We start from the raw sequence: 26,882 nt of genomic DNA on the forward strand, positions 1-26,882 counted from the left end.
CATTGCCGGACACCTCCGGACACCGCGGGACATCGTTGGACATTGACGGACATTGCCGGACAGCATCGGACATCGCTGGACACCACTGGACATTGCCGGGCATCGTCAGAAATTGGCGGACATTGCCGGACATTGCCGGACATTGCCGGACACCATCGGACACCATCGGATGCCCCTGGACACCGCCGGACATTGCCGGACCCCATCGGACGTCCCCGGAAATTGCCGGACATTGCTGGACACCGTCGGACATTGCCGGAAATTGCCGGACATTGCCGGACATTGCCGGACCCCATCGGACACCGTCAGACACCGTCGGACATTGCCGGACATTGCCGGACACCGTCGGACATTGCCGGACACCGTCAGACATTGCCGGAAATTGCCGGACACCGTCGGACCCCATCGGACACCGTCAGACATTGCCGGACATTGCCGGACCCCATCGGACCCCATCGGACGCCCCCGGACACCGCCGGACATCCCCGGGCGCTCCGGCCCCGCGCACCGCGCTCCCATTGGCTGGCTCGGAGTGGCCAACGCCCCCGCGCTGACCAATCAGCGCTCGCCGTGCCGCTCCCGCCCCCTCCGGGGCGGGGCCGGGGCGCGCGGGGGGCGGGGCCGCGGCTCGCGGGCTCCTCTTAAACCGCGCGCGCCCCCCGCGCCTTCATCATCCTCATCATCATCATCTTCATCCTCATCATCATCATCCCCATCCTCATCATCCTCATCGTCATCGCCATCACCTTCCTCACCCTCCTCACCGTCCCCACAGCGGCCGTGTCCCGGGCAGCGTCCGGAGCGCGCGGGTGAGGCGGCGGCCGCAGCGGCGGGTTGGGCGGGAGCCGCCGCATCCCGCAGGTTGCATCATCCGCGGGATGCGGGGGGAACAGGGCTGGGGGGTGGCCGTGCCCCACATCCCAGAGGGGATGGGCGATGGAGGGCTGCGGGCCGCAGCGGATTGCCCGCGGAGGTTGTGGAGTCTCGCTGGGTGAGGGTATTCCAGGAGCGGCTGGATGCGATCCCGTGCCATGTGCTCCGGGATGGCTCTGCTGGCGCAGGGAGTTTGGGCAGGTGCTGCACTGTGCCCTTCCAGCCTGACCCACTCTGTGATTCTGTGCTGGGCTTCTCCTTTGGTTTTGCAGCGAAGAGAGGGGCAGCTGCGGGTAAGGGGAGCCCCGGAGCGCCCGGCGGTGCTGGCTCCGCTGCGGATGCCCAGGAGGGAGCCTGGGGCCGCCTCCTCTGAGCCCGGAGCAGGGCTGGGCTCTCTGCTTTTCCTACAGGGTCACAGGATGACTTTGTGCCTTTTGGGTCTTTCTCGGGTTTGGCAGCAGCTCTCCAGCTGGTCTGGGCTCGCTGCCCATTGTTCTCGTGGGTGCCATGAGGTTCTCCTGCAAGGTTCTTTGGCAAGTCCGGCTGATGCACTGGACCATGAAGCTTTTTTTTTTACATTCGATTTCATATATTACCCCTCCCCACTTGGGAGGGATCTGAACTTGGCTAGGACCTGAGGGAGCTGTTCAGTAGCCCTGTTAATAATGCTCCCGGTGTCTTGAACCAGCCACAACTTGAAAGACGAGTGATTCTGCTGTTCCTGGTCGGGTATCTAGTCTGCTGTGTGTCTCTGTAATCCCAGAGCCTTTGACCACGGAGGTTTGGGAGTGCTGGGCCCCGTTCCAGCAGAGTTGCTCACTCTGCTCACCCTTGCCAGGAGTCTGTTTGCTGATTTGAGGTGTGAGAGCTCCGTGTTCTGCAACGCTTGCGCTGTGGAAAGGCGGAAAAACCCAGAGCGTGGAGGCAGGGGAAACGTGGGGATCCAATCCCCTGGGAAGCTGGGACCTGCTCAGAACCCGCTGCTTCTCTTCTCTGGCTAGATCACACTGGTGAAGTGTGGTTTAGGTGCCAGTGCAGGCCCAGTACTGGGGATTTGCACTCACATCCTTTTCCATGCCAGCTGGTGGCCCTCGGTTCCCTGCCCTACCTATCTTCCCTGAAGCCAGAGCCTGCTTCTAGCAAGGGTGGTGGCAGCCAGGGGCAGGAGTGACCCCTGTCCTGGAGTGTGCAGGCTCAGGGAGGTCACCGAGCTGGCACTGGCAGCATGGCAGCCTGCCAGGGTGGCTAGCATGGGCTGGCCCTGGCTACTGTGGCCTGCATGTGAACACAGGAACCAGGCACACAGCAGTGCTGTGCTCCTGACTGCTCTGGGGGTCCTCCTAAAAGCTCCACAGGTGCAGCCAGAGTGATGGCAGCTGGTATTTCCCACAAAATGTGCATCAGCCAAAAGCTGCCTTCCTGCCCAGCTCTCTGCCAGCCTTTGTCAGAGCTCCCTGGGCAAGCAGAACTTGTGAAGCCGTGCAGGAGGCACCATGATGCTGGGGAAGGGCTGCAGTGCTTCTGCCTGTCTTAAAGACCTGGTCAAAAACTGAGAGCAGCTCCCTCTTTTTGTCCTGCTGGGCAGCTTGTTTAATCTCTGAGCATCTGTCACCCTGCCTGGAATCCTCCTCTCCCTGTGCTGGGTGAGCTGGGCTCAGCAATCTGCTCTGGTGAGCAGATCAAGAGCTCTGTGTGTGCTCAGGAGGGGGAACTAGAAGCAGGGAAAGAAATAGTGAAAGCTTTTGACTGCAACAGGTAAAAACACAGATAAAGCATTCTCCAGTCTTTTCTCTAATGCTGCTGTGCTGCTGATGACATCAGTGTTCACTCAGAAGTCTTATCACGTGAGTCCAGGGTTATCAGTTCACTCCAGGGCTGGAGTGAACTCAGGACATGGAGCTGTCAGGCACAGCTTCCCTTCTCTGGGGCACAGCAAACTGAACACTCCCCTATTCTCCCTGGCTAGAAGTTCTAGAATAGCAATGGTTATTTACAGAATAACAATTGTTATTCTAGAAATTGTTATTTCTAGAATAACAACTGCCACAGCAATAGAAGTTGCTTTGCTGCCAGAGTTTAATCTTTGCAGGGTTACAGAGGTGAGGGCATTAAAGAAGTGCCCCTTTCCTTTTAGAAAGTCATGAGTGTGCCAGTCTGGCTTTTAAAGAGTGATCAACGAGAGGACGTGCATGTGCTCACCTGCTCTGTGGGGGAAAATGGAAATAAGACTTTGGATTCTTGAAGGCTCTCTGCCTAGAGCCAGATATTAAATAATTCATTCCCCAGGTCACTTGGCATCTCCTGGCACAGGAGGGATGGCTGCTCCTGAGGAAGCAGCAAGGACACGCACACGCTCACAGAAAAACCCAAATCTTTGACTTTCTCCTTAATCTGTTCCAGCTATGGTGTTTCCAAAGGCTGGATGGGCACTGCTGCATCTGCTTACCTGCAAAGACCCTACAGCTCTGTAAGACCCTGTGGTGCTCAGGCTGAGCAGAACAACTGTTCTGCAGTGGTTCATTTGTTCACCTGCTTAACCCCATCAGGTTTCCCTTTCTCAGGCTGCAGCAGAATGGAATTCTGTATCCCACCCCTGCCTGAGCAGCCCCCTGGGGCCATCTCCCTCTGATTCAGCTCTTCCACCTGCCTGTTGGACAGCTTCATCTGTGCTCCAGGCCAGCCTCAGCTAACCTGGCTGTTGCCCAGGGGGTGTTTAAATAGTGCAGTGCATTAGTGCTGGTATCACACTCTGGGCACAGCCATGGAAACTGCAGCTCCTGACCCATCTGTGCTCTGAGTCCAGCTCAGGCTGCTCAGGATTTCACTCTCTAGCCCTCAGTCCTGCTCTCCAGGAGCTGAGAAATACTTTCCCTATGGAGATGGATGCAGGAGTGTGAGCCTTGCCCATGAAACTTTCTGGATCTCATCCCTCTGTCCCACTCCCCTTTGTGACTTAGGTTTAAGTGGCTTTGCAAATTCTCTTTCTGACTAATTAATTTTTGTTTGCCTTCTGTGATCTGCAGATGCAATGGCAGGAGCTACTCAGGCTTTTCTAGTTAGACTCTACCCACACCCCCAACTAGTTATGGGAGTGTTCCCCTTTATAGGAAAATTAAATTCAGGCTGACAGAATATTTTTCCCTGAAGATGGGCAGCTCTTCCTGCAGCTTTTCTCCCTTGGCTCTGCTGAGCAGTGTTCAGCTGCAGCTACAGAAGCAGAGTTGCCATCCTCCTGTCCTGCTTCCCAGAAAAAAAATGCTGGTTTGGGCCTGTAGGGAGGATCAGGGTGGGGATTTGGATGTCCTACACCACGTCTGACCCCATTTTGCTGAGGTTGTGTCACCTAAGGCTTAAGCAATGAATTATGTTGCTTAAGGTTAGTGTTTGGTGACAGGATTTTTAGCTTTTTGTCTCTCTCCTCTTTTTTGTGCAGTTGAAGCCCCATTATTGAAACTTTGCTCAAACATCAAGTATTGCCATTATGAAAATGTGAGAGAATCTCACAGTTTATTTGAGGGCAATAAATACAGCTTTTTCTCAGTTTCTGCTGTTCAATAATTAATGAGAGTTGCTGTTAGTAAATTATTAAATTTTTGCCTTACAATAAAGAAAATGAGGTGTTGTTGCCTCGCCCAGTCCAGAGGGAATGCTCCAAAAAGCAGCTTTTTGAGAGCCATATTAATTTCTGTCCTGCCATCAATACAAAGAACAAATCATGTAAACCTCTTAAATTTATTTTTTTTTACTGCAATGAATTTCTCCCTCTTTCATCTCAGTTTTTGTACACTCTTGAAAGACACTGAGAGCTGGTGTTTTGAAGCTCTTGAAGGTTTTGTGCTCTTATTTTATGATAACTTAGAAGTAGAACGAAATTTTCACTTTCCTATTCCTAAACTTGTGCTGTTTTTGTCGTGTGTTTTGAAAAGATTTGATCCTTTGGCAGCAAGGTCCCCTTTTTAGCTGGACTTTGTCAATATTGTCAGTGTTACCTGTGGCACAGGCAGTCACTGTCTGTGTCCAGTGTTTGATGCCAGCTGTCTGAGGGAGCCTGTGCCTCATTGGAAACCTTGGAACATCTCCTGTACTTCTCCTTTACAAAAAAAAAAAAAAATCCCCAAAAAACAAACAAACAAAAAAACCCAAAAAAACAAAAAAAAAACCAATAAAAAAACCTAAACAAAACCACTGATACTCTGGACTGTGAACCAGAATATATCCTAGAAAGAGAAATGAGGACTGGGTTTTTCACTGGAACTGGAAGTAAGCTGATTTCTGGTAGCAAAGACAGGTTGGTGCTAGATTTTGTGTATTTATGGAATTTTTGCTTTTTTAGGCTAGTTTCTCTCACTCTAACCCTGGTCAGTGGTCTGTGACAGATTATAGTCCATCTGTGACAGGTTATAATCCATCTTGGCTCTTGGGCATGTATTAAATAGATCATATTTATTATATATCTATTATATCTGTACATATATGTGTATTAACCTGATTAAATAGAATTATATCATTTTGCTGGCATGGAAATCTTTTTGTCTTGAAGGAAAATTATTTCAAGTCTTAGTGTGTAAAGTTGATATTTTCAGAGTTTTTTTTTCCTTAGAGGAGAGCAGTTTAAATGTTTTAGGCATTTTCTTCCAGCCAGCCTGCAGGAAGGGCATTGGAGTGCCTGAGGCAGCAGTGGTCACTGGCCTGTGTTAACTTGCAGGATCAAATACTAAAGGTCACTGATGCTGTGATCCAGATTTTTTTCCAGTTTTCTCACCAGGCCATCAACTCTGTGAGATCTTAAATATGTGTTTTGTGTGCATCTGCCAGGAGGATGAGTCCAAGGCCCCTTTCCAGCACAATTCAGTAATGGAAAGAACTGAACCTCCCTGCAAAACAGTGATGAAGAAAACAAATATTAGGGGGAAAAAAACCCTCATGTTTTCCAAGATTTCAGCCAGATTTTTGTCTTTAATTGATAGGAAGCAGCCAGGCTCTGTGAACAGCTGGTAGGAGAAATGAACTTTCTATTTTGTGTTTACTAATTTCTGGAGCTAACAGCTGCTATGAGTGTGGAGTGTTTGCTGTGTGTGTTTTTTGCAGCATCACTGTGCACGCAACACTAATTAATTTTGGGTAGGAACTTGTGAGATTTTGCTCTCCTTAAGGGTGGAGAGGCCTCTGTTCCTGGATAAAGCCTTTTCCAAAGTTGTGTACAGGTTTTTCTGTACCATGAAGCCCTTTCACCCTTTGTGTCTCTAGGACTGTATTTCCTGTGAACTGAAGTATTTCCTATTACTTTTTGTGGCTTTCAATCTCCTGGAGATGCAGAAGGTCTGATAAAAGATGTTTTTTGCTTACTGTGGAGGACAGGGCAGAGGGAAGATTAAGTAATGCAGGAGGGACAGGGTCAGGGCACCCTCCATCAATCCTGCACAATACCTCTGCTGCATGATTTCTTTTTAATCCTGTTTACAGAAGTCATCTTCACTTTGTTTTGCAGCTTCTTTTTTTTTTTAATTTTTTTTTCCCTATGAAAAAGATGTGTGTGTTACCCCTGTGAGAAAGTTTCCTGATAGTTTGGTTTTGTTTTTTTTTTTCCCTTCTAACTTGTATGATCTGCAGCTTTGAAGAGGATTCCAGTCTTGTGACCCACAGCAGTCGTTCTCCTGAAGAAAATCCCGTTTTCTGTGCCACCACCCCCAGCAAAAACCATGGAGAAGGTTGTATCAGAAAGGCCTGTTCCTGTCTCTAAGGTACTGACAGCTCTTTGTGGAATACTCTTTGCTCATCTTTCCATCACCAGGATTTGGGAGAGCAGTTAGCTATCCTGCTGTCAGCTGTCCAACCAGTGTGTCTTTGTTTCTTAATCAGGCTAAGCAATATTTCTTATCAAGACAATTTATTTATTACATATATATATATGTGTGTGTGTGTGTAAAAAATAACTGCCTAAATTAACTACTTCATTCCTTACTCATTATGTCTAAAGGCTGGCTGTCCAAAATGTTGTTTCAGAATCGTAAAATGTGTTGAAATAAAGAGTTACTAAAGCAGAGGCCCAAGGGAGCTCTGAAAAATTTTGGATTTCCCCCCCACCCCACCCCACAACCCCATTCAAGGGATTAATAAATAAAAAATGAAATAAATTGAAGGTATTAATGCTGGGAGTACTGGAGTGGAAATACAGGCTGAACAAGGGGAAAAACTTACATTTTTACCAGAAGCTCTGTGGCTGGAGAACTTTGCAGGGAAGGGCCAAGAGCAAGAGGCTTCAAGGCCAGGTTGGATGGGGCTCTGAGCTGCTGTGGAGGAAGGTGCTGGTGAAACCTTTCTGGAAGAGTTCTCTGTGACCACTCAGCCATGCAGAGTCTTCTGGCAGAGTTTTCTAATTAGTCACCAAGCAGTTTTGCTCTATTCCAGTCTGCTTGGAATGGGGAGGTTTTATTTCTGAGAGCTTTTGGTGTGGGAGAGGTGCCTCCCATGAGAATAGTCCTGTTTTTGGTTTTTGTTTTTTTTTTTTTTTGTGTCTGTGGAGGCTGGTTACAGTGAGCACATGTGTGTTTAAATTATCTTTGTGTAGAGCACTGTGGTGAGCTTTTGCTCCCAAACTTGCAGCGCAGGTTCTCGTGTTGGTGATAAGGATTTGGCAGATCAAGATGATGCTGAAACACTTCCCCATCCTCACAGACCATGGAAATACCAACTCTGTTTTTTTTTTTTCTTCCTTTTCTTTCTTTTCTCTTTTTTTCTCCCTCCCCCAAGAATGGAATCCCTACTCTTCCTTCCCAGAAGAAGCCAGATACAAACTCATGCCCTCTTGCACCTGCCAAATATTTAGTCTCTGGTGGGGTGGACACTGAGAACTGCAAGGCTAATGAGAAGGAGAGGCAGTGGATCCGCCCTGATACACCCAGCAAATGCACCTGGAAGCTTGGGAAGCCCCTCTCTGCCTCTCCCCATCATCATACCACCCTGTAAGTGTTACCTTATATACTGATTTTCAGCGTGAATCCAGGTCTGATTAATCCATGTTTTGGATCAAGGACTTGATGTTGTGAGTTTGTATCCAATGGATATTCCTTTGAACTAAAATAGCTAAAATAACCAGCCTGATAAAGGAGAAATAAAAAGCAGTAAGTGCTGTGTGGTTGTTGTGTGACCCTTCTGTGAATACACTGACTTTGTGTCTGTACCAGGCCAGAGCCTCTGAAGATCCTGCCAAGCATCCTGAATAAAGTTGGCAACACACCTTTGGTGCGGATCAACAAGATTGGGAAGCACTTTGGGCTCAAATGTGAACTCTGTGAGTTGCTGCAGGCAGAAAACAAACTACAATGACTGTTTCACAAACTGGGGTGGATGGGGTTAGTAGTGTCATATAACCTGGCCACAGGAGTGCAGGTAATTGGCAGGGAATGGTGAAGAAGAATTCCTGGTTTTCCTTGGCAAATTTTCTGTGTTTTAGGATCTGGTGATCTAAAACATCTTTGGGTTTGTACCTCATGAGAACGATTCCTGCAGCTTTTCCATTTTTGTAGAAAACGCTAAATGTTCTTAGTAGAAAATAATTTTTTGAATTTAAAGAAATTGTTTGAAGTTTTTGACTGCTTCTCCTATTCAGAGTATTCATCAGTGTGTGCAAAAGGCAGCCCTGCAGTTATCACTAAAGATCACTGAAAATGATTAAAGGGGTGAAACTGTCAGTGAATTTTTTTTTTTGTTTGGTTGGTTGGCTTTTTAAACCCAGCCCTACTGTAGATACTGACTCTGATCAGAGTCCTGAAGGGGATGAAGGGATTAATGCTGGGAGTTCTGGAGAGAAACTTCAGCTTGATCAGAACTTTTTTTGGCTGGAGAACTCACCAGGAAAAGAGAAGGGGCAAAGAAGGCGAGGGGAAAGGGGCAAGACGGGGTTTTAAGGCCAGGTTGGATGAGGCTTGGGGCAACCTGTTCTGGTGGAAGGTGTCTCTGGTCAGGACAGGGGGTGGAGCTGGATGAGCTCTGAAATGCCTTGTTGTGTGTTTGCAGTGGCCAAGTGTGAGTTCTTCAACGCTGGGGGCAGCGTGAAGGACCGCATCAGCCTCAGGATGGTGGAGGATGCTGAGAGAGCTGGGATCCTGAAGCCTGGGGACACCATCATAGAGCCAACCTCTGGGAACACAGGTAGGGCATGGAGAGACTGAGGAAAGGGCGGGGGAAATGCTGTGGTGCTTTTTCTGGAAGAGGCAGGTTTGAGGTCGCAGCCTGTGCGGGGAGGAAAGGGAATCTCTTCCTGCCTGCGTGGTGCAGGGAGCAGTGCCTCTTCCACCTCACATGGAACAGTTCTGCAGTGTCCTGTGCTGACCACAGCAGATTGGGAGGGGGTTCTACTAACTTGCAGAACCTCTTTGCTTTAAGAGACAGGAGGTGCTAGGCCAGACTCACAAGGGGCTTTAGGAATTCAAGTCTGACTGAAATTATCGGGGAAAAAGCACCCATAAGATTGGTGTTGACACCTTGTGAAAGCTGACCTAGAATAAAGACTAGACTGAGCTAGAGAATAAATTAGGGATTTATTAAAAGGCCTCCACGGATCCACCTTGGGCAGCACCAGAGCCCAGCCAGGGCTGCACCCAAATGAACCAAAATGGCCCCAAAATGAACCCAAGATGAACCAAAATGGTCTCGAAATGAACCCAAGATGAACCAAAATGGCCCCAAAATGCACGAGTGCTCCCGGGGGCTCTCCCTGGGATCAGTTCTGCTCCATTGGCACCTTGGAGTTCATTGTCCCATTCCAGCTTTAGCCCAGGCAGTCCCATCCTGCTTGTTTTTCTCTCTCCAGCCCACGCTGTTTGTGCTCCTGGGCTGAGATTTGGATCATTTGTCCTTGGTGCCCAGCTGGAGCAGGAATTGTTTTGTCTCCCTGCTCTGTGCAGAGAGCTCACCATCCCATAATATGAAGCTCCAAAGTACACACTTAAGCAGCACAGAATCTGAAAAATAGAAAAGATAAAACTTGAGCCATCAGTGTGAATCTGGATCTTCCCCTCCTTTCTCCTGGGGAAGTGCCATGGTTCCTCTGTCAGGTTTGAGGGACAGCCCTTTCCACGCTGAGATGGGAGATGAGCTGCATCCTTACAGCACTGCCTGACAGAGCCCCTGCACACCTGGATTGTCAGCAGGTTCCCCCTGGGTCCACATTTCCCCCTTGGAGGGCTGGAGGAAGGAGCAGCCCCCTTAGGTCAGGGGCCAAGGCAGAGCACTGATGATCTGAGCAGCCTGGAGTTAACTCTGGGCTCCTGTGTAAAAGTTGTTGTAATTGTGTTAAGCTGCTCTACTCATGGGGAGTCAAAAACACCTGGAATATTCCCCCTGGAGCCAAATATAAAATGCACAATACTGTTAAATAGAAATAGTTAAATGTCCAATACAGTGCCTCCTCTGAGGAGGTTCATGGGGTGAGCTGGAAGCTGCCCTCCTGCCTGATGTGCTCAGGAGGGGTGTCTGGTCCTGTTCCTAAATTCTTCCCTGGATTTGCACCCACTGCTGCTTTCTGACAGGCACAGGGCAGGCAGATTTTGTTCTGATGTGAGTGCAGGGGATGAGCTGATCTGTGACCAGCTCCCCAGCCTGCAGCAGAAAACTGGGAGGTCACATCTGCTGCTGTTGGCTCAGCTGCTCTGGGAGGGATCAGGGGATTCTGGGGGCATTCAGGGCAGCTGAAGCTTTAGTGAGTGTGGCTGTACCTCCTGCCTGAACAATGGCCTGGAGTGGAAAATATCCTTGTGTGTTGCATTCCTCCAGTATCCAAGGTCTTACCATGACATCCCTCTCTCTGGATCAGTGCCTGATAAATGATTCTACTTGCACAGAATCCAAAAAGGCAGAACTGCAGGAGATACAGGACAATTACTTCAGAAAGCTGATTTTTTTTGGTCACATAAGAGCAAAGACCAGGGCACACAGTAACCTGAGAGAACTGGTTTTTGCTCTCTACCTCTCAGGGCTAGTGGGTTTGTTGAATGTGAGAGCTAATGTGTTATATTTTTTATCCTCTCTGCATCCCAGTTCTCCCTCATCCAAAGTCCTGTTTTGATGTTTGCTGCATTTCCAGGTCAGTGGTAGAAAGTACAAAGTATTAGAGTTCAGGTCTCAAAATCCTTTCTTCATCACAGACAGTAAGGAAGCTCTGGATGACTTCTCTTCAGCCTTTGGCTTTAATGAAGCTGCTGCTGTCTTATTTATTTGTGTATTTGGGCATCCATATTTATCTATAATATACTGAGAAAACTTTCCCTTCCCAATATATCAAACACTACTTGAATTGTTTGAGGTGTGAGTTATGCTCCTCTTATAGGAAGAGTTAACGATTATTAGGGTGGGTTTTTTTTCCTCCCCTATGCAATCCACACAAAACCAGAGCCAGCTGTGAACAGGCAAGTCTCTGTGTAGGGTGAGCTGGTGCCCAGAGGAGCAGGGGAGCTGCAGCCTGACCTCTCACACCTCTCAGCCAACCTGATCAGCTCAGCCTGTCCAGCAGAGAGGTGACCTGACAGCATCTAAATAATTTATTTTTAGACAGGACTTTGTTTCAGCACATTGCAAATAGGGATTTAAGCAGAAGTGAGTCAATAGAGGCTCTACAGACCCTTTGGCAGAATCCAAGTGATTCCTCTCGTCTCCTCCAGCTTAAAGCACATTCCTTTCCCAAATTAATTCTGGGAAGGTGAAGTGGGTGAGACAGGAGGAAGGTGATGTGCATGTGGTAAAGCCAGCAGTTTGCAAATGCCAAATTCCCCCACCCTTGGCTAAACTTCCTCTGGGCTGTCAACCTCAAACAAGAATCAACACCTGTAAACCCGAGAGGCAGAAACTTTCCCTTTGGCACCCCTCTGGAGACACTCTGGTGGAAATGTGATGAAAGCCAGGGCGTGCCAAGGCTGGCACTGTGGGTTTTGTGCTCTGCTGCTGCTCTCTGAGTGCTCTGCTTGCCTCTGCTTGCTTGCAGGGATCGGGCTGGCCTTGGCGGCGGCAGTGAAGGGTTACCGCTGCATCATCGTCATGCCAGAGAAAATGAGCATGGAGAAGGTCAGAGCTGCTTCTGTTTTCAAGAATTTACAGATAAACATGTTTGCACCCGCAGAGCTCCTGCTGCAGATCAGTGCTGGGGCTTCAGCAACAAAGGTGCAGGCTCTTGGCCAGGGAAAACTGCTGAGGTGCTGTTGCCAATGCCCAGAGAAATCCAAGCTGGCTGGCCATGGATAGAAAATGTCTTTAAGGTCCATCCCCACAGCACTGCCACTTTGAAAACTCCCATAATTGTTTTAAATACAGATGCCAAGACAGCCTGAGGTTTGCCTGGCACATTGAAGTGGTTACCTGTGCCCCAGGTGAGCTGTTCCTCGCTGAGCAGACGGTGAAGGAAGACCGTGCTGAAGCTTTGAATATCCTGCAAATATTCTGGCTGTGGGGCTGGGTGTGAAGGGAGCCTGTTGAGGGTATTTTGGGGCGTTGTGACCACCTTTATTTGCTGCAGGTGGATGTTCTGAGAGCTCTGGGTGCTGAGATTGTGAGGACCCCAACTACAGCCAGGTTTGATTCTCCTGAATCTCACGTGGGAGTGGCCTGGAGGTTGAAGAATGAAATCCCCAATGCACACATCCTGGACCAGGTGAGAGCCAAGGTGTCAGAGGTGCAGGTGTAGCATGGAGGAGGCTCTGTGGTGTTCTGGCTTGTCTGTTCAACACTCTCACTGTGTGTCTGGAGGAGAAGATGCCCCAAATCTGGAGCTGGGGCTGAGCAGTCACCTCGTTGTAGGGAAGGAAGTTTTCACAGTCACTAGAGAGCAGCAATGAGCTGGTGTTTGCCAGAACTACAACACTTAGGGTGTCTATTTCCGCCGGGCTGGCAGTCCTTGAGGAAGAATGGACACAGGGGTCATGTTGCTAGGACTGATTTTGGCATGGGAGGGTGCTGGTGCCTTAGGACTGTGCTTAATTAGGTCACTTAGGAGGCCTAGTTCCAGATAATACACAGTGAAGCATTCTGCAGAGAGTGTGTTTAGGTGCTGTGGGGTTTGGGGATTTTTTGAAATGTTTTTGAACTCGCTCAAAATGTGATTTTTGTACTTCTGATCTGTTTTTTTGGCTGATCTGCCTTTCTGTTTAGTACCGCAATGCCAGCAACCCCCTGACCCACTACGACACCACAGCTGAGGAGATCCTGCAGCAGTGTGATGGTAGGTCTGCTCCACTGCTAAACCCCTCCAGAGAGCCCCTGGCAGTGCCCTGTTCTTATGTGCTTGGAGAATGAGCCCTCAGATGAGAAAAGCATGGATTTTGATAAAGCAAACCCCATACACGTGCTGTGTGTTGTTAGAGAGTAACCATATTTCAGTAGTCATAGTAATGGGGTTTTTTTTCCATTTGGTTTTTTGACTTCTCTGCCTGTGAGCAGGTGGAGAAAGTAGTGATGTTTAAAAAAAAAAGAGCCCCATAGGTAGACTGGTATGGAATAGGGTCAGTCTTTGATCACAAATAAAGAAATAAGGGTTTTAGCATTCCCAGAGCAAATACTCCCATACACTGGAAGCATCTTCATGCTGCTCTGTGTCACACTGTCAGCAGCAGGACCCTCTGGCTCTGCAGGGCTCTCCCCAGTGCTGTGGCAGCAGAGCTGGGCTCGTTCCTCAGCTCAGGGCTGGTCTGAGAGCTGCTGGAGACATTCCCTGTGATGCTGCAGCCACGTGGGCATTTCCATAGGGCACAGAAGGGAGTCATAAGAGGGCTTCAGACCTGCCTTATTAAACAGGGCAGTTTCTGATTGGCCCTTCTGATGAGAAAATCAGCAATTAAATAATTTCCATGAAGGTGAAGACCACGTGGAAGGTTCTCCTCCTTCCTAAAACTCTGGCTGTTCAGAGGATTCGCCTTGTCTTTCTGTGACAGACTTTGAGTTAAACTGAGTACACTTTTACAAGCTGCTATCCCACAAACTGAGAATCCAGATGAGTTCCAGATTTAGGCTTCTTGTTTCTGTTTACTTCCCCTTACAGCCCAGGCATTGTTCAGTTGCTCCTGCTTAGTGGGGTATAATTCTCTTGGCTGCTAAGCAATTGATTTTGTGTGTGAATTGGTGACCTTTTAAAAATCCTTTTTTTTTTTTTTTCATTAATAAAGTTGTCATGTGGATGCACCAGAGAAGCTGTAGGTGGTGACACAGGGATGAACTATCATATCCACACTCACTCCGAGTGCTAGTGACCAAAACAGTCTTCTTCACATGAAAATGAGGGAGTAGTTGTGTTAACATTTCTCCCCAGGGATGCCTAGCCCATGCTCTTGGCACTCACTCAGTTAATTAACAAACATAATGGGCTGCTCAGTTTGACTTAGAGAATGACTTGTCTGTATCAGCAGACAGGAACAGGAAAACTGCAGCTATCAGCTCTGTGGGCCACATCCAGCTGTGTCCAAAGTGCCACAGATTGGTGCCTTGCCAGGCCTCTGGTGGACATTTCAACACCCTCGTTGGAGAAAATTATGATTGAGCAATGCAGTTTCAAGGCAGGTCTCACCACAGCTCCGGGGAAGCAGAGTCCTACCCTGCCCTTTTCAGCCCTTTTGTGCCTTTTTGTTGAGGAAAGTCCCTCCTTAGGTGTAAGTGGGCTCTCAATCCATCCTCCTGCTGGAGATCTCACACTTCTCTCCCACACCCTTCAACAGGAAAGGTGGACATGGTGGTGGCCACAGCTGGCACAGGAGGTACCATCACTGGCATCTCCAGGAAGCTGAAGGAGAAGTGTCCAGGGTGCAAAGTAAGTGAGAAGCCCACTGCTTTTGTCTGTAGTGTCTCCTCAAACTGCTTCCCTTGGCACATCCCGCTCCTTGTAAGCCTGCCCTGGCTCTCTGTGGGAGCTTCTCAGTTCAAAGGTAAGTCTGGCTGCAGAGAGGGTTTCAGTGTTTGAAATCATTGTGCTCTGGTCCCACTGGTGACCAGAGTTCAGGTTTGGCTCAGCAGATGAACCCTCAGATCCCTCCATGAGGTGCCTGGGAAACTTTCTTCTCTGGAAGTTCCTTCTTCTGCTGTGCTCTACAGCCTCGGGTTTCCTCCCTGGCTGTGCCTCCCCCAGCTGCTCCGGGGTTTTGCCCAGTGGAATTGTCTCTGCCCACACCAGCCTGTGTGTTTTCCTGTGTGATGTGTGAGATTTCCTCACAGAAATCGGGATCCTGCTTCAATCTTGAGAATTTGCCTACATGGGCAGGGAGTGGTAAAGAAAATAAAACTGATCTGCGTGCACTTGGCACAAAATGAGTTGTCTGTAATGATGCCTGGCATGTGAATGAAGACAGCCTTGTCTCAGGGAAACCCTGTTTTCTGTTTAAACCAAGCAAAACCCATGTGCAGAACAAGTGGGGCCATCAGTCTGAGAAGGTGGGATGGGTTTCCAAGGGGGCCAGAAGCAGCAAAGCCTTTTGCTCCCAGGGGAGGTGAATGTTGCCAGGAGGAAATGAACAGGAGAACAGGTTGGCTGTGTGCCACCAGCAGCTGTGACAGAGCCAGTGCTCACAGGGGCTCTGCTCTCCAAAGCTGTGTGTCTTGGTGGCCTGAGTGGAAACTGCTCCTCCAGATTATAGGTGTGGATCCTGAAGGCTCCATCCTTGCTGAACCAGAAGAACTGAACAAGACTGACAAGACAATGTATGAAGTGGAAGGAATTGGATATGATTTTGTCCCCACAGTGTTGGATAGATCTGTAAGTCTCACTGCTTGGTTTACTGCCCTTTGCCCTCTGCTGGGATGCAGGACTGAGTTTAAAGGCAGAGGAAAACCTGGGGAAGTATTGAGCTGAAATGGAAGGGTTAGCAGACAGAACTATTCCTGTTCTTTCCATCAGCATAAACAGCCCTTGAAAGGCTTCTGAACTGGCCACATTAGTTTTGCAATGCCAGGTCAAAATGCTGTGGTAACATTTTCCTACAACACACACTTACTTTGATGCTTAAAAAAGCTTCAAAACACACACAAAAAAAATCAGTCATGAAACACACACACAATAACAATTACAATTACAATAACAAGACACAACAAAGAACACCAACTTACCAATCACAAAAAAACCCCATAAAACAACAAACCCAAACCTTCCAGCAGAGCATCCCATCCCCTCCTGGACAAAGTGGTTAAGACTGTCCCGAGCAGAGCCTGTGTCCCTGGGAAGCCTTCCAAGAGGGGAGGAAGCTGATGCTGCCTGAGGCTGACTCACAGCAGCCTGCTCTCACAGAAGGGTTCCAGTGAGGAGCCTTTTGTGCTGATGTGATCATCTAACCTCTGCAAAAAAACCCCACTTGGCATCTGGAGGAGGATGGAAACCCCAGGCTCAGTAGGGCAGCTGTTACCTCAAAGAGCCAGGGCTGAATGCACACTTGTGCAGTTCCCCTGTCCCTCCTGAGTTAAACAGAGCCTTGTTTCTGTCTCCTGCCCCTCCCCAGACAGTGGACCAGTGGTACAAGAGCAATGATGAGGAGTCATTTGCTGTGGCACGGATGATGATCCGCGAGGAGGGGCTGCTGTGTGGTAAGAGCAGGCAGGAGCCCTCTGCCCTTCTCTGAGCAGTCTGTGGGAGGCTGAAGCCTTGTGCAGATCAGAGACCTCTTTCCACTTCAGATCTTGTCCTCCTGGCTCCGGGCTCCTCTGTTCTTCCTCCTCCTCCCTTTTGATGGCTTCACGTGGTGGTCTGACGGTGTTGTCCCCGCTGTGTGTTCTGGCAGGGGGCAGCTCGGGCAGTGCCATGTCTGTGGCTGTGAAGGCAGCCAAGGAGCTGAAGGAGGGTCAGCGCTGTGTTGTCATCTGCCCTGACTCCATCAGGAACTACATGTAAGGAACCTGCTGCTTTTCTCTCTGGGAGAGGGGTCAGGGAGTCCCTCAGACTTTGGAACACCCACTTATCCCAGCAAGGAATGTCTTTGGGGCACAAATTCTGAGCTGTCTAAAAGGGGTCTGGCATGGAACAGGGAGGATCTTTTCCCCTTTAAATCTGAGCTCTGATTTCAGTAGATAATCACTGGTTAGTATTTCTCACAGCAAACACCTTGCTTTCACTGTGTTATTTGTGGGGGATCACTGGTTATCCCATTCCTGGAAGGGTTCCTGTGCCCACAGCAGGATCCAGTCCTGCAGCAGCAGCAGCCACGCTCAGGGTGGGTTTGCAGGCAGAAATGTCAGGGCTTTGAGCTGAGCTGAGAAGTTTTTCTCCAATCACATTGAAACATAGCCCAGAACATGGTATTTTTAGCTGAGTTTCCTCGCCCATGTTGCATCCAGCTCAATACTGGACAAACAGCAGCTGCAGACAAGACACATCTCCATTCCAGGCTGTATTACTTGATATTGCAAGGGGCTCATGCAGTTGGAGCTTTGTTTCCTGTGGGATTCCTTTTTGTCCCCATGAGTATTTCTTCTCCATATCCCTGGCTGCTAAGCTTGGATGGCAAATGATGTCCTCTTTCCACTTACACTTTATCTCTTGGTGGCAGTGAGCTGTGAGCAGTTGTCTCTGTTTGTTGTCAGACACTCAACCCTTGCTAATGAGCTTTTCACTTCTGGTGCTCTGCAGGTCCAAGTTCTTGAGTGACAAATGGATGATTCAGAAAGGCTTCATGAAAGAAGAAGACCTTGGCAACAAACCCTGGTAAGCCAGTCAGATCCATTTGGATTTCCATCAATCTATTCAATTGAGTTTATGGCAGCTGCTAATTTAAAGCTCATTTCAATTCACACTTCTCCTTTGATTTAGCATCTTCCATGCTATTGTCTTGATGTATAATTGCAGCTGTTAATCAAATCTATTTTAATTAGTTCATATCCTTCCTTGAGTTGTATGGCAGCAGCAGAAAATTTGGTACTTAATGACTGGGTTTTTTTTAATGAAAAGCATTATATCTGGAATTAAAAAAAGAAAATATGCAAAGAATCCTTCCAAAATCAGAGTTACTGAGTGCAAAGCACTGCAAGTCTACATAGCTAGAAGGGAAACTTCCCTAAATTGTTGCTTATAGTGATGGTAAATACAGATAGGTCTTTGAGTAGGAGTGCAAAATTTTCTCTGTGAGAGGTAAATAATGAAACTGGGCAGACTATCTGTAATCATAGAAAGCAGGTGAAATTAAGAAAGGGGTTTGATTTTCAAGCCTTCTCACACTTCAAAGTCTTTCTGATGTTGGGAATAACCCCTGAGAGCCCTGAAGCTTTGTTGACTCTGGCTGAATCCTGACTCTGCCTTGCAGCCTTTTGTCATTCCTGTGGTGCTGGAGGGGTTGGCTCTGTGTTCTCCATGAGACTTGCATGGGTTTGTTTTTCACTTCATCCCCAGGTGGTGGAACATCAGTATTCAGGAGCTGAGCCTCTCTGCCCCCCTGACTGTGCTTCCAACTGTTACCTGTGCAAAGACTGTGGAAATTCTCCGGGAGAAGGGATTCGACCAGGTACCAGTTGTTGATGAATCTGGGTATGTCCACATATATCACTCTTCATCCATATGTATCACTTCCCTCACCAGGTCCTCAGGGGTGTCTCTTAAATGCTTGCTGGAAGTACTGGAAGGTGGAAATAATGGAAAGGTGTCCTCTCACCCGTCCTTTTTCGTTTATTAACGCAGTTCAGAAATGTTCCCTTGAACACACTTTGTGTTTTCATGCCACGATTGTCCTGCCCTCCACATGATTCTAATGATTATTATGATATACTTACTCATTGTGTCTCTGCAGGATAATTTATTTTCTTTTAATAATACCAGCTGAACTTAAAGAAGGCCAAAATTCCTGTTTAAAACAACCAACCCCAAATGTGCCCATGTCTGTCAGAGCTTCCTTCAGCACACTGTGTTACAGTGCAGTGCTGCAGTGACCCCCATAACCCAGGGTGTCCTCAGCAAGCTGAAATGTGCCTTATCACCCTTCAGCCCTCCTGCAGACAGGCTGAGTATTGAGGAGTTGCTCAGTTGTGCTGACCTGAGGGGTGAATTGTTGTAGATCCTCACAGGGAGAAGGGAAATGAGCCAAACTGGGGTGAGCTTGTCCCTGGTTGTCACACCTTTCAAAAGGACAGAGGAGAGTGTGAAAAAAACGGAGCAGTTTGTGCTTTCCAAAAGCTCTCTGAGATTGCAGGTAGCTCTCTCCAGTTGCAAGGAGCAGAGATGAAAAGGTCCTGGTGCTCAGAAGGACCTGCAGCACCTGGTGTGTGAGTCCCAGAACCTCTGAGAGCTGTGCTCTGTCTCCTGCAGACACACAGAATCCAAGTGTACCATCAGTAATGCTGCATTATTACCCTGAAGTAGCTGACCTGACTCCTCCAAGCTGGCTGAGAGTGGATGCTTTTTTCTACAGGAACACCTGAGGCTGTTGTGTTGTTTATCCCTTCTTGTCTCTCCTTCCCCAGGGTGATTCTGGGCATGGTTACCCTGGGTAACATGCTTTCTTCACTGCTTGTTGGAAAAGTTAAGCCTTCTGATGAAGTCAGAAAAGTAATCTACAAGCAATTTCAACAGGTGGGCAGGTGTATTCTGCAGCTCCTGGTTCTCTGGTTTCAAGTGCTGGAGTAGATGTGCTGACAGTGCACAGGCTGGGTGAGGTTCACCCAGCTGTTCTGAGCACAGAATTTTCTTTTTAAAAATGCTTCACTTAGTTTTCACCAGGATTTAAGTTCTGACACTGTCCCAGAGTGGATTGAGTGCTGTGTTCTGGAAGTGTGTTTAATCCTTCTGCTCAACCTGTGAGCCACCCATGGGTGCTGGTTCTTTATGGACAAATGTAAATTTATTTTTTCCTCCCCAGACAGATAATCCAGCATCATGGGGAAATGTGGTGCGTAACACAACTGCCTAGTTCGTGTTCTCCCTCACTTGGGCACCTCAGGAGTTTCTGGGGCTGGTGGTGTGGGATGGTTTCTGGGGCTGCTCTGGTGTTGGCTGCATCAGGCAATTCTCTGCATTTCTGAGGCTGTGGCTCTTGCCATGGGCAGCTTGAAGGCTTCTTTAGTAAAGAACAGCTTAGCCATTTCTTTTCCCTTTATTTCTGGTATTTTCTTGGTGGAGGCTGGAAGGGGAGTGACACAAGCTGTGGTACTGCTGACATGTTAACTAAAAATGGTTATTTTCCATTTGAATTGATGGGAAAAACATGGTGGAATGCACATAATCTCAGAAGTATTGTGGATTTTGCTTTCCTTGCCACTTTAGTCAAGGTGATTTGGCTTGTTTATGAGTGAAATTTGGACAATGAATCATCTGTGTCACCAAAATCACTTCTGATATCCTACATGGAATACCGCAGCCTGCATCAAATAAGAGGCTTAGCCTGCAAACCAGGGCAAAGGGACATTTTGGAAAGATGGGTCTTTTTTAGGTTGCTCAGAGAGGTGGTGGATTTCCCATCCCTGGAAGTGTTCAAGGCCAGGCTGGATGGAGCTCTGAGCAACCTGGGGTGGTGGGAGGTGTCCCTGCCCATGGCAGAGGAGCTGGATGATCCTAAAGGTCCCTTCCACCCCAAACCATTCTGTGATTTTATTACATGGGCAGCCTGCTTTGGTAGGATCACCTCAGTTACTTTATGATAATCTCTTAGAATGGAAGCAGAAGGTTTAGAGCTTTTTTGAAGGTACAGTTGTGCTCTGGGGATTTGAAACACCAGTCACAGGATAATTTGCCAACCCAAACAAGTGCTAATGGAGGGAGGAGCCAAACTTGTAGAGTCAGATGTTAGTTCCAGTGGTTTGGGTTCCCACTCATGTGTAGTGTAGTACTCACTGCCTAGAGACCTAGTAAGCTTAAAAACAAAGCCTAAATGTGGGAAAACCCATGGGCAAAATGTTTTAAGGACCTTGAATAAGCAGGTGAAAACTCTGTGGGGGTTCTGTTAAATTTCCACTGAGCATCTCTAAACATGTTTATGCCTTCATGGTTGTCCCAGTGCTGCCAAGGGGCTGCTTGTCCTGGTTATTTGTAGCCTGCCCAGTCCCTGAATGCACATTTGGGACTGATGGGTGACTCCATGTGGCATTTTTCTCACCTCATTCCTTTCCTGGCCCCCAAATTTAAGGATTGGTTCTTCAGTCTGGACTATAGCAGGTGTCTTATACAGAGGCTGCTGCAATCCTCTGGCTCCCAGTCAGAGGCAGAGCTCTGTGTTCCAGGGCAGCCCAAATGTTCATGCTGGGGCATTTATTTCTCACAGAGAGGCTTTTTGAATTTGCAGTGCAGGACTCTTTCTTGCTGTGGATTCCTTTAATAAGAGGATGTCAGATGGTGGGTGCTGGGGAGAGTTCACCTGGTTAATGGAGCTGCTGCTTCATCTGTTAACTCATGTTTGAACAGGTTTAGGGATTTTTTAAAATGACTGCAGCAGGTGACTGCTGAAGTGTTTTGGAAATATCTGTATGTTTTTTCAGAGTTGACACAGGGTGCTTTCTTGTTCAGTCTTAGCAAAGCTGAGCTTCACAAAGAAAATTAATTATTAAATCTCTGTTCCTTGATTTGCACCTGAATCCTGTTTTAGCTGAGTAATCTTGGTTTTGTTTTTGGCTTGTTTGGGCTTTTCTTTTTGCAGATCATATTCACTTCCACAATGATTTGCAGCGTGATTAGTTCACTTTTCCAGTCTTTTTAGAATAAAATCACCAAATAGAAAGTCTTTTATGGTCACTTCTTTTGCTGAGACACATGGATTATTCTTTGATTATTAGCACTTTTCAGATCTTCATTAAATTCATTATGTTTACAGAACCAGAAGGAATAACTTCATCTTGTGCTTAGTGGTTTTTTGGAAATTAGAAACAAAGAAAACTGATCTTTTAAGTTGGCCTTGATTTGTTGGTGTTTTCTGGTGCTTCAGGTGGGAGCAGTACACAAATGCTGATGTATTGATTTTAGTTCTGTATGAAGTGTATAGGTATTAATGACTGCTAAACATAGAAAACTGCTTTATTCAAGTTCTGTAACTCTCTCCTCAGATTAACCTGAAAGACAACTTGGGGAAACTCTCTCACATCCTGGAAATAGACCACTTTGCTCTGGTGGTTCATGAGCAAATTCAGTGTGAGTACGAAGTACTGCACCTCGTGAGAGCAAAACTTTGAGTGGTAACAAGGAGCAAGTGAGAGTGTGAGTGTGTGAAGTGAGCTCTGAAGAAGCAAAGTCCTCATTCTGTGTCTAAATTTGTGCTACTAAGCCCAATTTCCATCCCTGGAGGTGTTCAAGGCCAGGCTGGACATGGCTTGGAGCAGCCTGGTGTAGTGGAAGGGGCCCCTGCCTGTGGCAAGGGTGGAAAAAGATGTTTTTAAGGTCCTTTCCAACCCAAACCATTCTAGGAGTAGTAGGACTAAATAAATCTTCAAATCTGAGGCTTATTACTCTTATATGTGAAAAATACTTTGTCCTGTTTAATCTTCCTAATAGCAGACAGCTTTGCAAAGTTACAAACACTGAGAAATAAGACTCAAAACAATATTAAGTCGTGCAACATAAATTTATCTTCAGCTTCTCAGTAATAACTGGAAAAAGAAAAGCCATCAAATTTGGGGTTGTTCCTGACAATCTCCATAAAGATGTGCTCTCGGCTCTGAGCTGACCATTTGTAAACCTGGAATCTCACTGAAAGCTTGCAGTGAAATAGAGATTGATTTAAAAAAAAAATCCCAGGGCAGTCCAGCTGACTGAAAAAACTGAGTAGAGAAGTAAACTAAATATCTCAGTACAGGCAGACTTTAGGAACTGGAATTTAAACAATTGATAAAGGGTCAGAGGTTGTGTGACCACTTGGTTCCCAGGTCAAGGCTTAGGCTCACAATGAGAAAATCACTTGAACCTGTGCTGTCAGTGCAGCAAAGACAAAATGGTTAGTATATTTTTTTAATATAAATGGGGTATTGTGGTGTTTATTCTGTGGTTGACAGGGATGGAGGAAGATGGTTGTGTCACATTTCCTCCTCAAAATGTGGTTCCATTGGGCCATTCAAGTGGCCCCTGGTTCCAGTGGGGTAATGCCACTTGCAGCTGTTTCGAGTAATTAATGCTTGAGGCAAATACACTTCATAACAAGAGGGCCTGGTTGGAATTTTTGTGTCAAGAAAAATAAATCCCATAAAGTTTCAGTGTCCCTTTTGATGAGGAGCTTTCCTGAGCTGAAAATCCTCGTCATTGCTCTGTGCCTCTTGGCCAAGGTGCCTTTTGTGCCAGGATCAACCCAACCCAGGCTCATGGAGCTGGGGTGGCTCAGCCCCCGATTTTACAAACACTGCCACTAAAACCAAGGAGAAGGGGGTGTGTTTGTGCCTCCTGGAGCCAGAACTCCCTTTTTTTCTGTGCAGATCACTCGGATGGCTCCTCCAGCAAGCGGCAGATGGTGTTTGGCATCGTGACAGCCATCGACCTCCTGAACTTCGTGACCGCACGCGAGCGCGAGAGGAAATCCAACTGAAGCCAAGCAGCAACCTGGAGCCTCCTCAGCATTCGGCAACCTCTAACAAAGAATCAGCTTTATGTCTTAAGTAGAATGTTTTTGGCTTTTTTTATTTTGGTTTTTTTTTTTTTTTTAATTCTGAAAATAAGCAGTTAGTGTCAGCTATCCCACCAATGTGTCTTGCTGTCTTGCCCAGCTTCTGGGACTTGTTTCTCAATCAGGCTAACCAATATTTCTTATCAAGACAATTTATTTTTTTACCTATATATATACATATATATATATATGTATGTGTAAAAAATGCTGCCTAAATTAACTGATTTGTTCCTTACTCATTATGTCTAAAGGCTGGCTTTCCAAAATGTTGTTTCAGAATCATAAAATGTGTTGAAATAAAGAGTTACTGAAGCAGAGGCCCAAGGGAGCTCTGGAAAGTTCTGGATTTTTCTCCCCCCTTCTATGTAAGGGTGTTAAGTTAGATATTACCTGTGTGGAGACAAAATTGGGACTGGGGCGTGGGGAGAAAAAAGGAGAGTTTCCCTTTTGGTGGCATCATTGTAAAACAAGAAAAAATCCTCAGGGCTGAAGCTGAGGCTTGCTCTGCTCTGCTCTGAGGAAAAGCTGGTTTAAGTTAGAAGCATGGCAGTGAAGTGACAAACTGTTTTACACAGTGCACCAGCTTTCCCTGCCATGACAGACCTATTTTTTTTCCCCAATGGTGTCCTGATAAGTAAGCACAAGTAAGAGAATATTTAAAAGTTAAGATGAAGCATCTTGCCCAAAGATATTTTTTAATTATGCTGTTTCATCTGTTACTTTCCTCTTCCCTCCTCACCCTCTTATTTATCTCAGAGTGCCTTTTTTTGTGCCTGTTTTAGGAGAGTAAAAGATATTCTGTCAGGAGATGTGAACTTTTCCAAGTCTTGTTCAGTTACTCTAACCCTGTAGTGCCTCATTCCAGGAGAAAAGCCCTGCATTGGCTGCCCCTTCAGATTAGGGCTGTTGCTGAAGGCAAGTGACCCATCCCTACCTTAAAATGTGGTTTGCCATTAAATTCACACACTTATTTAAGATTTAAGACAATTTTTCCCCAAGGCTCTGGGGAAAAAAACTACTATAAATCTGAAAATGTACAACTTCAGTAGTAACTGAAAGTTTCTAAAGGGTGGTGAATTCCTTTCTGCAGTTGTAGTTGTCACTGCTGCTAGGTGCTAAAACTTTACTGGCTTTTATCTGATGGGTTTTTTTCCCCATTTTCCATCTGACCTTTGCTGACAGCAGCAGGGAGGGAGGTGCTTGAGTAGCTGAGGTTTGTCCTTTTCCCTTGTCAAAGCTCCGTGTCCTGACCTAACTGAATTCAGCAAGAAACATGAGAATGGCAGGAGGAGGTTCCCAAAGCTGCTTTTCAGAGCAGCACAAGGGGGGTGTTAAAGGTGGGGCAGCAAATTAGTCAGTTATAAAGAAGTGTAAAAGTCTGAATCTGTTTTTCTGCTTCACTGTTCATACATTAATCCCCGTAGTGCCATGAAAACTGGCAGTATTGTGGACTGAGGCACAGGGGGTGGTTAGAAATGGTGGGGAACACGGGATGGGAGTCTAAAGCATCCCAAGTAAGCCAAAGGATCCCAAGAATTCAGCTGCTCCCCTGGGGTTTGCTAAGAACAGGAGCTGTCTCCTCTCTGCAGTGGCACAGGGAAGAGAAGGCTTTTCTTATCCACAGCAGCAGCATGGTGAGACCAGAGGAGCTGGGTAAATAAATGGAGCTGCTGCACAACTGAAAAACTTTCCAGAGCTCTTTCCCATGGCAGGGAAGTTCCTCTGCAAAAGCTTCTAAATGTGATGCTTTCTTGCATGTGTGAGAACCCCATTGCTGGCCTGGTCCTGCTTAGTTGTGGTAGGGCTGATTAAAGCTGGGCTTGTCTTTGTTTCAAATGCTCTGAAGACCAAGAAAGACACTGCAGTTTGTTCAGTCTTTTACCTGAGATTGAAGGCCAGAGCCTGAACAGAACTGTATTTTTTTTTCTGAAGTGAGTGCCTGCATCTTCTGTTTACCTTTGCTGCTTTTGCAAGCACTGACTGAACCTGAAAACTATTTTGCACAGGGATGTTTTTATCAACAATTTATGCTGTATTTGTTTGTCACTGTAGGAGAGTCTCAGTCCTAATGTTGGCTCTGCAGAAATACTTTTTATTTTCTCACCTGAAGACAGCTATTCAGTAAAATCTGTACAATATTTTGCAAGCAGTTACCAGGCAATGACTTAAGGTTCATTTTCTCATTGTCATGTCCAATGTTATTTCCCATTTCTTGTACAAGCTGTGGCTGACTCCAGAACTCTGGCTAGCAGGGGTTCCTCTGAGCAGCCAGACCAATCTCATCTGCCCACCAAGCTCATTTCTGAAAACTTCTGTTTGCTATAAATCTCACACAAGGCTCACTGTCAGAAGTTTCCTGACATTGTCCCCTGTCATCCAACAGCTTTTCTTACTGTGTAGTGTCAACTAAGGGAAAGGGAAGATTCCTTCTGCTTCAAGGAGCTGGGAGAAATCACCACTATGAGCTGTGCTTATTGCACAGATGTTGACAAATGTACAATACAAAGAGTTCAATAAAAGCTGTTTGATTGCAGAATGGCTCTGGGTTGTTTTTTTCAATGCCAGTTCAAGCTTGTGGGTGTGTTAGACTGTAAGAAATTTGTGCAGAAGACCCCTGGCTGTCAGTGTGAGACTCTACAGCTCTTTCCATGTCTCCAGAGGGAGGGAAGGAGGCCAGTCCTGCCAGCACGGGCTCTTTGCTGGGTGTTCAGGTGCCTCCCCCACACGCGGTGCTCTGTCCTCAGCTTCATCTTCTTACCCCAGTCCAGCAGCACGGGGTGACTTCATCTTGCACATCCTCTTCATGTGATACCTGAAATGCTGCTATTGCTGGCAGATCCCTGCCTTCCCTTTCCCTTTTGGCACCCCCTCAGGGGGGGAAAAAGGGATCTGGATGTCCCAGCCTGAGGGCAGCAGGACAGCATCCCTCCCATGCATGGAGTGTCGGAATCTGCAGGTATTGATGATTCTGAGATTGTAGAAAGTCTCTGTCTTTCTGCCCCACTGCCAAAGAAGGAGCCATAATTTGTCTGTGCTGGTTTCAAGGTTGTTTATTCTGTTTATCTCTAACATGTTCTGCTGCCCTGCCGCAGCTCTGTCCTGCAGGGCAGCGTGTGGGGCTCTGCCCTCAGTGGGATGTTACAAACATTAAATACCAGAAACTACCTGTGCTGGATTTACAATAACGTGCCAATATCTGTCACCTACGTTGGACAGTGTGTCCCCAGCCTAAACCAACAGAAAAATGCCAACAGTGCAGTGAAACATGGAGGGCATGAAGAAGGAGAAAAAGGACAAGGCACACCCAATTTCCTCCATCTTGTCCCCTTTGGACCCCTAATCTAGAATCCTAAAATTTTACTTTTGCACCCGTGCCGCACTTAATTATTACTGATATCAAACACTCAGAGCTGGTAATTGATCCTGTAAGATTGAAAACTCTTTTCCATGGACAGAGATCACAGACAGTGTCTCTGGGGGCTCTGTCCAGGG

General features: G+C 47.1%; 1 protein-coding gene across 3 annotated transcripts; it reads left to right on the top strand.

The window, feature by feature from the left end:
- Positions 1-606: 606 nt before the first annotated feature.
- On the top strand, positions 607-25,926 carry LOC100222166 (cystathionine beta-synthase-like protein). 3 transcript variants are annotated; one of them, XM_072935472.1, is made up of 18 exons: positions 698-809; positions 6,484-6,614; positions 7,624-7,835; positions 8,058-8,164; positions 8,890-9,024; positions 11,852-11,931; positions 12,380-12,514; positions 13,012-13,081; positions 14,568-14,659; positions 15,473-15,598; positions 16,335-16,419; positions 16,614-16,719; positions 17,459-17,533; positions 18,215-18,349; positions 19,279-19,387; positions 19,674-19,703; positions 21,847-21,931; positions 23,203-23,530. In XM_072935472.1, exons 2-18 carry the CDS (start codon positions 6,573-6,575, stop codon positions 23,310-23,312), a joined length of 1,734 nt encoding a protein of 577 aa, XP_072791573.1. In that variant the 5' UTR covers positions 698-809; positions 6,484-6,572; the 3' UTR covers positions 23,313-23,530. The 3 variants fall into 3 exon arrangements, 2 of the variants coding, with proteins under 2 accessions (XP_030139314.3, XP_072791573.1); XM_030283454.4 differs by lacking the exon at positions 19,674-19,703 and having other exon boundaries at positions 607-809; positions 23,203-25,926; XR_003962603.4 differs by lacking the exon at positions 19,674-19,703 and having other exon boundaries at positions 608-809; positions 18,215-18,326; positions 23,203-25,926.
- Positions 25,927-26,882: the final 956 nt, after the last annotated feature.

Source organism: Taeniopygia guttata, chromosome 1, assembly GCF_048771995.1.
Source record: "Taeniopygia guttata chromosome 1, bTaeGut7.mat, whole genome shotgun sequence".
Lineage (NCBI taxonomy): Eukaryota > Metazoa > Chordata > Aves > Passeriformes > Estrildidae > Taeniopygia > Taeniopygia guttata.